The 12,019-nt window shown below is 36.2% G+C and overlaps 1 protein-coding gene across 3 annotated transcripts; it reads left to right on the forward strand.

Moving 5' to 3' along the window:
• On the forward strand, positions 1-11,732 carry DCAF16 (DDB1 and CUL4 associated factor 16). 3 transcript variants are annotated; one of them, XM_036852225.1, is made up of 3 exons: positions 42-233; positions 3,492-3,539; positions 8,848-11,732. In XM_036852225.1, the coding sequence occupies exon 3, from the start codon at positions 9,488-9,490 to the stop codon at positions 10,136-10,138; it is 651 nt and encodes a 216-aa protein (XP_036708120.1). In that variant the 5' UTR covers positions 42-233; positions 3,492-3,539; positions 8,848-9,487; the 3' UTR covers positions 10,139-11,732. The 3 variants fall into 3 exon arrangements, 1 of the variants encoding a protein (XP_036708120.1); XR_005019922.1 differs by lacking the exon at positions 3,492-3,539 and having other exon boundaries at positions 1-233; positions 8,863-11,732; XR_005019923.1 differs by lacking the exon at positions 3,492-3,539 and having other exon boundaries at positions 113-233.
• Positions 11,733-12,019: the final 287 nt, after the last annotated feature.

A 12,019-nucleotide genomic window follows, 5' to 3' on the forward strand; every position in this document is an offset into this window, starting at 1 on the left:
TCCACCCCCTTCAACCGCACCGATGGGGCGCTTGCGTTTAGGGTCTTTTAAACCGTTTTCCGAGTAGGAAGAGGCGTTTCTAAGAGGAGGAGGAATTGGCGCCCCCGGAAGTGGTATCCACTGGAGTGCGAGCCTTGCGGCGGAGTGACTGTTGGAACAGAGCTGGTGGCGCTAGGCTTAGTCGGGTCTTGCGGCTGGGAGTGAGGCGAGGAAGAAGAAAGGATCCTCCTTGGGTGAGAAAGGGAATCTGCTGAGGGGAAGAATCCCTGCTCCCGCTGAGGGGGAGGAGGGGTTCGTTCGGAGATCCGTCAAGAAGGGAGAGCTAGGGCGTGCGGAAGTGCTGGGCGGCGGCTCGGTGTCTACTGAAAAGGAGGATGTTCGATGTCTCCAGATGGAGGCGGGCCGCAGTATTTTTAAGCCTTAGGTCCGCGTCTGGTGGAGAGTCTGCAAACGTGGAAGGCAGTATGGGAAGAGAGGCACGGGTTAATTTAGGTACAGCTTGTTCTAGATGTACCGGCTTTCGAGGCCTGTTTACAAAGGTGCATAACGGCAATGTTTTCAACACAGAATGGAAAAAGAGTTTAGGGTGATGGTAAGATAAAGAAATTTGGAGTGCCTTCCGGCAGGAACTAAGTCTTTAAACTGTTTTTTAATGGAATTATTTGAGACAAAAATTAACATCTAAGGAAATAGATTACAAAGCAGCCTGTACACCTTTTTTCCTGTTGAACTACCTTTCCTCCCCAGCAGCAATGGATTTTCTGAATTTACTGTTAATTTTTATGTATTAATGATATATGAATAAATCTCTGAATAAGTATCTTGTATTGTTTTCATGTTCTAACATTATATGAATGATCCTATGTGCAACTTGCTTTTTTCACTCAGTATTATTTTTGAGGTTTATTCATATTGATAGTTTCATAACAATAACTTAACACCTTTTGGACCCTTTGTCGAGAAAAAGTTAATCAATGGTTGATCTAGGAAAGAAATGGAAAATTTTATTCAAGCCAACCTGAAGGTTATAACCTGTGAGACAATCTTTCAGGAAGCTCTGAGGACTGTCCTGCCCTTTTGAGGTCTAAGCATAGTAAGATATGTTTTTGAGACAAACGGTTATATGTCAAATGACGTATTATTGACAGTTTACACAATCCAGATCTGTAGTTACAAAGGGAGTAGTAGGTCATGGGTCATCTTGACTCCTTACAAGATTAAGAAAGAAGGTTATCTCCTAAGGAGGTTTGGTTAGTGCAGATACACAACACACACTGAAGGGGAGGGAGGAGGCCCAAACAGGCAGAGAAAAACTTTATGTTTAAATTTTTCTTGTCTTGTCATAAAATATGAATTTTATTTCATCACCTTATATGCCAAGACACTGTTCTAAGCACTTTACTTCATTTAATCCTTAGGCACAACCCTTGTAAGTTCTTTCTGTCTTTTTAAGAAGAGGAAACTGAGGTACATATAGGTTGCTCTAGAATTCTATTGTATGAGCATGCCATAATTTATTCACCTATTCTCTTCATAGTCCTAATTCCTGAAACATTGCAGGTATTCAAGTGCTAGTTAAAATAGTAAATATGGTAGCAGTTGGGTTGCCCGTAATTTCAAAATTATCAAGATGTCTAATTTCTGAAAAGGCAAGAGGGGTGGGTATTTTAGGTTAATCAGCTAGAGGGAAAGCACAGAGGTTTAAGAGTGCATGGAATATACTTGATAACATTTATAATCTCACTGTAGCTAAAATGTAGAATGCCTAGACAGCTGTGGTGAAAGAAACCTAGAACGGGCATTAATTTTTTAACCAACTATATCCAAAATATCATTTCAACATGTACTCAACATAAATTATATTGATGAGATAATTTACATTCTTTTTTTTCCTATTAAGTCTTTGAAATTGGGAATTATTTTACACTAGCTACATTTCAAACTGCTCAATAGACATGGGGCTAGTGACTACAGTATTAGATAGTGTAGAACTATTCTTACTTTGGGAACCACTGAATATACCATTTGTTTTTCATGTAAAATCAACTGGTGAGCTAAAAGTTAGAACAAACTGATATTTGGAGGCATCTTTCTTATTTTGTGGCCTTTAATTGCTCAGCTCTCCTTATGCTTTGGGTGCCTGCTACCTTTGTTGCTTTGTTTAACTGTGACGTTTCTAACAATATTATTTCATTTATCATATTTTATTTGGTTACCCACAAATGAGAGGTGACTTCAAACCATTTTGTCATTACTGGAGGATGAGGCATCTGGCCACCAGAGGTCAGCCTTACTATATTTTGACCAGCTTGGGCAGGGGGGATTAATAACATATTTTTGGAACATTATCTGAAAAGTTAAAAAAAAGATACTAGATTACAAAAATGGCAGCCTTTGGAATGGGAGAAAATATTTTCAAACCATATATCCCGTAAGATGTTAATATCAAAAATATATAAGGACTCATATAATTCAGTAGCAAAAAAATTAATAATAACCTGTTTTAAAAATGAGCAAAGGACCTGAATAGACATTTTTCCAGAGAACACATACAAATGGCCAACATGTATATGAAAAGGAGCTCAACATCACTAATCATCAGGGAAATGCAAATCAAAACCACAATAAGGTATCACTTCACACCTGTCAGGATGGCTATTATCAGAAAGTCAGAAGATAACAAGTGTTGGTGAGGATGAGGACCCTTATACACATTGGTGGGAAACAATATGGAGGTTCCTCAAAAAAGTAAAAATAGAGCTATCATATAATCCAGCAATCCCCCTTCTTGGTATATATTCAAAGGATAAAATTACTATCTCAAAGATATATCTGCATTCCCATGTTAATTGCAGCATTATTCACAGTAACCAAGATACGGAAATAATCTGTGTCCATCAATGAATGAATAAATAAAGAAGATGTGACATTTATATACATACACAATTCAGTCTTTAAAAAGAAGGAAATCCTGCAACTTACAATAACATGGGTCAACCTGGAGGACATTCTGCCATGTGAAATAAACCAGACACAGAAAGACAAATACTGTATGACCCCACTTATATGTGGAATCTTAAAAAGTTGAACTCCTAGTAGTAAAGAGTAGAATGGGAATTATCAGTGGCTAGCGGGTGGAGGAAATAGATATCAAAGCATACAAACTTTCTGGAGACCTAATGTACATCATGGTGACTATAGTTTATCATGTATACCTGAAATTTGCTGAGAATAGATCTCGAGTGTTATCATCACATGCAAAAAAAAAAAAAAGAAATAGTAACTGTGAGGTGATGGATATGTGAATTAGCTTGATTGTGGTAACCATTTCACAGTGAATACATATATCAAAGCATCACATTGTACATGTTAAATATATGTAATTTGTCAATCATACCTCGATAAAACTGGTAAAAAAAAAAAAAAGATGCTATATTAAGCTTAAACTCACTGCCTTTAGCTTACCTTGACTTTTTCTTTTAATGCTATAGGGAAAAGAACAAATTGTAGCAACTAAAGTAAGCAAACTAATTCATATGGTAAGGCTATTTAGTTCTGAAATTACAGAAAAATGGTTCTTTCAAAGTAAATTATGCATGGGAGTATACAGAGTAAGCGGTTAATTCACTTTTGATATGAGGGTATTATTACTCATGCAATGTAAAGAGGTAACAGTGATGGGTTCACTCTAGAATTTACATATGCCTTCAAAGAAACTTTGTCTTATTTTTGCTTAACAAAAAAAAGTAGAGTGAGCCTTTTAAAGAATGCTTTGAGCAACATAATTACTGAAGTATAGCCAATCAATAATCATGCAAATGGAATCTGGTTGAAATGAAAATAGTAAAAATATAAGAGGACAGAAGAATTAAAGCTAACACCTGGGGACTTCCCGTGCGCCACAACTACTGAGCCTGTGCTCTAGAGCCCGCGAGCCACAACTACTGAGCCCATGCTCCGCAACAAGAGAAGCCACCACAATGAGAAGCCCGCGCACCGCAACGAAGAGTAGCCACCACTCGCCGCACTAAAGAAAGCCCGGGCGCAGCAACAATGACCCAACACAGCCAAAAATAAATAATAAATTATTAATTAATTTTTTTAAAAAAGTTAACACCTGTCTCAATAAAATACTTATGGTATGTTTTAAATTTTCCTTTTGTTTTCAGATTGAAGTAGGTAATAATATTATAAACTTTTAAAAGTATTTGCACTCATGTTCTTAAAGATGAAGTTATAAGCAGTGACCTTTATATTGCTTTAGTAGCATTATCTTTGTTGATCTTGTTTAAAAAAATTATTTCATTTGTCTTTGTACAACATACTACCAAATTACCTGAATATAATTTAGGAATTTTTGTCTCCCTAGAATAAAAGTGAAACATGCTTGTATAGTTACTTACAGCAGGCCTTCATCATTCTCTCATTAATTTTTTCAGAAAATTTGCTAAGCCCCTAATACATGCCAGACACTGCAGAGAACTAAATTAGATAAAGAAAGAGTAGAAGCCAGAGAAATGTTTTTTAGAGGAAGAGTACTGACACGAAGCCAGACCATATCCACTTCAGTGTGTATTTGAAACTAGAGATGTTTACTAACTTTCATTTTGGAAATCATTCCTACATAATGGCATGAGTGGGATCTTGATATTTTGGTTTTGCTTTTTTCGTTCAGACCTATGCCTTTAGTCCATCCATGTTGCTATGTATACTTCTAATGTGCTTTTAACACATGTTACCTATCCACTCCTCCAGTGATGGAAGCCTGGAATGCTTCTATTTCTTTACCATCAAAGATGACTCCTCAGAGTACATGTTGGTCTTATGGAGAATTTCTCTGCTGTATATACACCCAAGAGTAGAATTCCTGCATCATGAGTTGTGCAAATAGATTGACTAAGTAGTGCTGCCAGATTGCTCTTCAGAAAGATTACCCCAGTCTGTAATCCCACCAGTAGTGCTGGTTTCTAAGGGAGTTCCTTTAGTCCCCTCACGAACACTTGGCATTGTCCAGCTTTCTAATTTTTACCAAAATAATAGAATAATGTGATATCTCTTTACTCATCATATAGTTCATGGCCTGTGGATTTTCTCTTCTGTAAATTGGATATTTTTGTCCTTTGTCCATTTCTTTATTGAGATTGCTACCTTTTTGGTTGTTGATTTGTAGTTAACTTTGTTCTTGATGTGTTTAGTTCAATCCAGAAATATTAATCTTTTTTTCAGAAATATTAATTTTGATGTGATTGAATTCATCGTATTTTGGTCTTGTGCTTTATGTTTTTTTAAGAAGTCCTTCTCTGGCCCTAAGTCACAAAGATATTCTGCATTATATTCTATTAACTATATAGTTTTACAATTCTCATTTAGGTCTTTAACCTGTCATGAGTCCTCCTTTGTATGTGGCATTATATAGGTATACAGTTTTATTTTTCTTCATGTAATGAGCCAGTTTTTAACCAATATTATTATATACTAAACACATTCATTCCCCCTTGATTTATGTGCCAACTTTACTGTATACTATATTCTTAAATCTTACGTGGCTCTGTTTCTGAGCTTTGTTCCATTGGACTATTTGTTCTTAAACTAACCACCCTATTTTAATTTCTGTGGCTTCTGTAACGTGTAATAATATGTGTTAATATCCTGTAGGCCACGATATTTACTTTACTCTTCTGTTTAAATAGTTTGTTTAGCTATATGTGGAATTTTATTCTTAACATATTGGAATTGTATAAATTAATTTGGAAAAAAAGTTATCTTTATAATATTCATTGTTCCATCCAAGAGCATGGAATGTCTATTTTAAATCATCTATGTCCTTGATTAGAATTTTACAGTCTTCTTCATAGAGGTCTCGCATATTATTGATTAGTTCTTAAATCCTTTATAGGTTTTTTTTTTTTGCCCCTATTGTGCAAGTGATGTATGTAATACATTTTATGGTTAGTATTGCTGTTGTTAAGAGTGCCTGGGGTCAAATCCTGATTCCATCACTTAGTAGATATATGACCCTGGACAGGTAGCTTAAACCTCATGTATAAAATGGGGACAATAAAAGTACCTATCTTATAGGATTGTTAGGAGAATTTTAAATGACTTAACATTTGTGCAGTTCCTAGAATAGTACCTGGAAAATTGTAAGTGCTGTATAACTAAATTAATGAATAGTCATAGGTTAATCTCAGATCCAGGAACTTTGTTGAACTCTTTTATTAGCTCTAATAGTTTATAAGTTAGGCTTTTTTAATGTTAGATGACCATATCATCTGTAAATTAGTAGTTTTATATCTTTTTTTCCAGTTCTCACACTTTTAAAAAAAAACATTGATTAGGACTTTGGTACACAATATCAGTCCTTGTCATCCTTATCTAATTTCATTTTTTTAATTACTTAATTTATTTATTTTTGGCTGCGTTGGGTCTTTGTTGCTGCGCTCGGGCTTTCTCTAGTTGCGGCAAACGGGCGCTACTCTTCCTTGTGGAGCACGGGCTGTAGGCGCGCGGGCTTCAGTAGTTGTGGCACGCGGGCTCTAGAGTGCAGGCTCAGTTGTGGCACACGGGCTTAGTTGCTCCGCGGCATGTGGGATCTTCCTGGACCACGGATAGAACCCTTGTCCCCTGCATTGAGAGGCGGATTCGTAACGACTGCGCCACCAGGGAATTCCCTAATTTCATTTTTAAAGGGAATATATCTGAAGTTTCTCATTTAGGATATTTGCTGAAAGTTTTTGGTAGATAATTTTTACCTTGTTGAGAAAGTAACTTTCTCTTCCTAGTTTGGTAAGAGCATTTTGTTTTTTAAAACATAAATAGGTGTTGATCAAGAACTAAGAACAGTTAAATATCCATAGTTAATAAAATTATCTAATTTATTGCTGTAGTGACTTATATTTATAAATTTTATGAAGTTGAGATATTCTTTCCTATGATAAGCTCTACATGATTATGACGTTCATTTTTTCTTTAATACACTATTACATTTTGTTAGGTAATATTTGAAATTTTTGCAAATGAAATGAGCCTTATTTGCTTCATCTCTAGATTTGGAATTAATATTTTATTATCCTCATAAAAGGAGTTTTATGCTATTTTTCTTTTTTCTGGAACAGTTTATATAAAATATGTATTAATTTCCTTGGAAGTTTAGTGGAACTCTCTTATAAAACCATTTGCACCTGGTGTTTTTAATAGGAGGTTGTTACTTTTTGAGTTTCTTTAATACTGGTCTGTTTTATTCAAGTTATCTATTTCTTCCTGTACAAATTTTAGAATTTTATATTCTTCTAGAATTTAGCCATTTTATCTAGGTTTTCACATTTTAGCATACATTACGTTTTTAATTTTGGGGGGGTATTTTTAAATCTCTTTCCTGATAAGTCTCACCAGTTTTGTTTTTCTTATTCATATTTTCAGAAAACCGTCTTTCAGTTTTATCACTCTATTATTCTTTTATATACTGTTTAATTTCTGCCTTTATTATTTCCTTTCTGCTTATTTTGCTGTTGCTTTTCCATTGTCTTGAATTGGATGCTTGTGCGTATTTAAACTTCCTTGTTACCTCATCAATGTATTCAAAGCTATAAATTTCTTCTAGGTACTGGTTTGACCATACCCCACAAATTTTTGCTTGTGGGGTTATTATTCAGTTTTATATCTAATATCTTTTATGATTTCCATTTTATTAATTCATGAGCTATTTAGTATCCTAACATAGGATTACTTTTAACTAACCTTTAATATCTACTTTTATTGCATTATGGTCAGAGAATTTAGTCTAAATGAAATGACCCTTTGGAATCTAGTTATACTTTATAACCTAATGCATGAACTATTTGTGTGTGTGTGTGTGTGTGTGTGTATATGTGTGTACTTAATATCTGTTCTGTTTGGTATAGAGTTTTGTATACTTAAATAATATAATACCTGAAGTATATTAATATTTTAACTTTTTCAGAATGCTTGTATCCCTGCCTATATTCCCCTGTCAGTTCTATTAGTTGTTACTAGAGAAATTTTGAGGATGTGCTTTTAGGGTCATAGATGTTTATGATGAGTGTATCACTTTCATTGTTTTCCTTTTACTAGTATTATCATCAATCTTTGTCCCTTATATTTTTTTGGCTTGAAATCTTTTTTGTTGGTTATTAAGATTGCTGTCCCAGCTTTATACTGGTCCACAGTTACCTGATATATATTTTTTCATATTTTTAGCTTTGACCTTTTTTGGGTCTTTTTGCTTTAAAATATCTTTTGTTAGCAGCATATTGTTAAATCTTGTTTTGTTTTGTTGATCCAGTCTGAATGTCTGCCTTTTAATTGTCAGTTTAAGCTGTTTATATTCATTGTAACTCCTGCTATATTAAGATTTATACCTGCCATCTTCCCTCATTATCTATAGAGTATGGTCATAGGACCACAACCTCTGGGGTCCCAGCAAGAGTTCCAACGTATAGAACTCTACAACCAGCACAGGTCCCCTAGAACTAATCCCAACAAGCACCTCTAAAGATAAAAAAGATATCTTTTATAGCTCCCTATTTGGAGTTTGGAGCATAAGGGATCTGCTTTTGCAGAAGTAATTTCCTGGGCTAGAACTGCATGATAAAAAACAAGCTAGCCCAGATATGTGCCAACAAAAGATTGAAGTGGCCCCAGGCTCTCCTTCCCAATTTTGTCATGGTAGGATCCATTCCCAGTAGGAAACTCTGCCTAAACCTATGTGCTAGAGATGGGAAAGCTGATAAGGCTTCTTGCTCAACATCAATGTGCTTGGATACTCTATGAAGTTAGATGGATAATAATGTTACCCAGTGCTTTCAGGCTTTAATATCATGTCTCTAGTCTTCTCATTCACAGGTTAAGGCTACTTTCCAGATAGTCCAACAACTAAGTCAGCAGTTTCCAAGGACATTTGCACCACCTATGGAAAACATCGGATCCGTGCACACCAGACAGATTCTTGACAACTCGTCCCACCATCCCCCTGCACAAAAGTTGCTGCACCAGCGGACAAAGAAGGCGACCACTGAGTTTCTTTTCATTACGAAAATAGATATAATATCCCTGCCAGCAAAAAAGAGTACACAAAGTGTCTCTTCATAATTTCACAACCAGTTGAGACCATGCTAAGAAAATCAGCTTGCCTAGATGAGGACCCCTTCTCTTCTTGGGTAGCCAGGATTTGAAGGAGAGACTCTGACCTGTGCCACTGGTAAGTGACTAAATTTTACACACTGAACTGGTCCTGAGAACTGAGCTGTCTTCTTTGTAAGTGAAGAATATACAACATAATCTTGAAGAACTGCACAGTGGTGCGAGCCAGAGGCATACTGTGTGTGTGTAACAGACTGAGAAACAGACAAATGAATCCTATTGAAAGGATTTCTCATCTTCTGCTTCTATTTGCCAGTGTTAGTGTTTTACTGGCTTAGATTGTTACCTTTTTCTGGTACCTTTTTTTCTATACTGTTGTTCTATTCTAATGGGTCCTAGAAATCCCTCTCCTGACCCCTTATCAGAATCAGAAAGTGAGGAAGAAGAAAATGCTAACTACCTAAATGAGAGTTCTGGGGAAGAGTGGGATTCCTCTGAAGAAGAGGACCCTGTGGTGCCCAACCTAACACCTCTTGAGAGTCTTGCCTGGCAGGTTAAGTGCCTTTTAAAATATTCTACAACTTGGAAACCTTTAAATCCTAATTCCTGGTTGTATCATGCTAAACTCTTGGATGCTAGCACACCAGTCCATATACTTCGAGAGATAGGACTAAGACTCTCCCATTGCTCCCATTGTGTACCCAAACTGGAACCAATTCCTGAATGGCCTCCTCTAGCTTCTTGTGGAGTCCCACCTTTTCAAAAGCCCCTTATGAGTCCCAGCCGGCTTTCTAGAGATCATGCCACTCTAAATGGGGCACTGCAATTTGCCACCAAACAGTTAAGCCGAACATTGAGTAGAGCCACTCCCATACCTGAGTACCTAAAACAAATTCCTAATTCATGTGTTTCTGGTTGTTGCTGTGGCTGGTTAACTAAAACAGTTAAGGAAACAACCCGCACTGAATCCATCAACACTACTTACTCCTACACTGACTTCCAAAAGGCAGTTAACAAACTCCTAACTGCATCACTATAAAGATCCACCGTTCCTTCTCATATCTCTCGTGTTGCCAGTCGAGAAAGGAATACAGTTCCACAGCCCACAGTTGAGAAACTAACATCTCAACCAAACTGTCCTGATATGCCAAAATACGATCAAGTACTGAATATAATACCCAAGAGTCCTGTAACTCAACTACAGAAGATGCGCATTGTGAGCATTCCCTTTGAAAGACCCTGTGGTTAAAATGAGAACTTCAGTGGAGAATTAGTCAAAAGGGACCTTATTACAAGAGATAAGTTGACTATTCTCCACACTTAGTTCTCCCTGCAATTTACTCTGCCTGTCTAATGGACTTAACTAGACACCTAATTATTAATGGGAAGGAAAAGGAGGCCACTACCCCATTTGTTACCCAACCTTCAGAATAGCCATTGTGGAAAGTGGTAAGTTAGCTACTCCCAGTAACACCCTTCTGAGCATACTTTTCTCTGATATTCATTTCTAGGGAGGTAGTTGAGTTAAATTGAATAACTAGATAAAAGAAAATGGTGGGAATATGGATTTATCTCCCACTTTTTATATTGGTAGACCTACATATGGCACCCTTTAGGAGTTCCTATTTTGGGGGGAGGGAGTGCAGTAGTGTAGTAGTAGCCTACACTGCTCCAAACCTATTATGGAACCTGCAGTTACAGTATAAACATTTTATAGTCTCCCACCAGGCTGTCTCTAGTTAAAGTGGCTTATAAGATCATACCTGGGGATTAAACAGACACCTGTTCTGTAGGCAATAGATTTCCTGCATCTTGGCAGCCAGACCTTAGTCAAGAACAAATAAAACCCATTCCAAAGACCAATGGGAAAAAATTAAGAGAGCATTTATGTTAGTGGATTAAAGTATTTCATCTGTATGATGTTCCCTGAAGCAATATTTCATGCACTTTCCACGTCCATCGCAAACTTTTCAGGAACTTTACTGCAGAAAATCTCAGCCTAATACAGTCTGAAGTTGAAGAGTTTTTTAGCATCATTGTTTTTCTACATCTAGCTTTAGATTTTTTTTCTGGCTGAATAGAAAGGATATGTACCCTTGTAAATGAGTCTTGCTGTGTTTATTTAGATGAGTCAAAACGTAGAAATCAACATACATAAAATGCATGAGACCAGTAAGTCTTTTCACATACCTCCAATAAAGAGTGAAACCTTTGTGTGACCCTGGTTGACTGGGCATCTAAAGGGAATCAGAAAACAGATTGTTAAAGATATATCATATATCCTTCCTTATTTTAGTTTTGCTTTTTCCTATTCTCCATAATTAAGTGCTGTATACAGTGTGGCATCAAAAAATTGAAGCATTAATGGAATCACAAATTCTATAAATGTATAGCAACTTTAAGGAGAGAGGAGAATGTTTATAACCGAATGAGTAGTTCCTGCTGAACCTTAGTTGCCTCCTCTTGAGGAAAAAGGAGGGAATTATAGTAGGTAGAAAAAAATATTTGTTAATGGAAAATTTGTTACTGAACTGAAACCATATAATGTTAGTGTAACTGAATGTATCAGTAACTTCCTGTGTAGATGTTCTATGAAGTTGGTTTTTAAAATGTTACAAAAACCTGTTTCTTTCTTTCTTTGTTTTTTGTTTTTTTGTTGTTTTTTTTTTGTTGTTTTTTTTTTGTTTTTTTTTAGGGGAAGGTGGGAAGAGGTAGAGGGGTCTAAAAATTAAAATATGTTGATGTTTATGTAACCATAATATGTTCCTGTGTGTGTGTGTGTGTGTGTGTGTAAAAGTGCCTTGTTCATGAACACATTTTTGCTGTTCATTCCCAAAGGAAGCCTTTCCCCAGCTTCCCAGCTGAATAAACCAACAGCTTTGTACATGCTGAACAGAGTATGGTCATTTATTCTTCACGA

This window comes from Balaenoptera musculus, chromosome 5 (genome assembly GCF_009873245.2).
Source record: "Balaenoptera musculus isolate JJ_BM4_2016_0621 chromosome 5, mBalMus1.pri.v3, whole genome shotgun sequence".
NCBI classification, from domain to species: domain Eukaryota; kingdom Metazoa; phylum Chordata; class Mammalia; order Artiodactyla; family Balaenopteridae; genus Balaenoptera; species Balaenoptera musculus.

What these genes read in the sequence shown, in the direction of transcription:
- DCAF16 (XM_036852225.1), top strand. Translation starts at nt 9,488, where the DNA reads ATGGGTCCTAGAAATCCCTCTCCTGACCCCTTATCAGAATCAGAAAGT.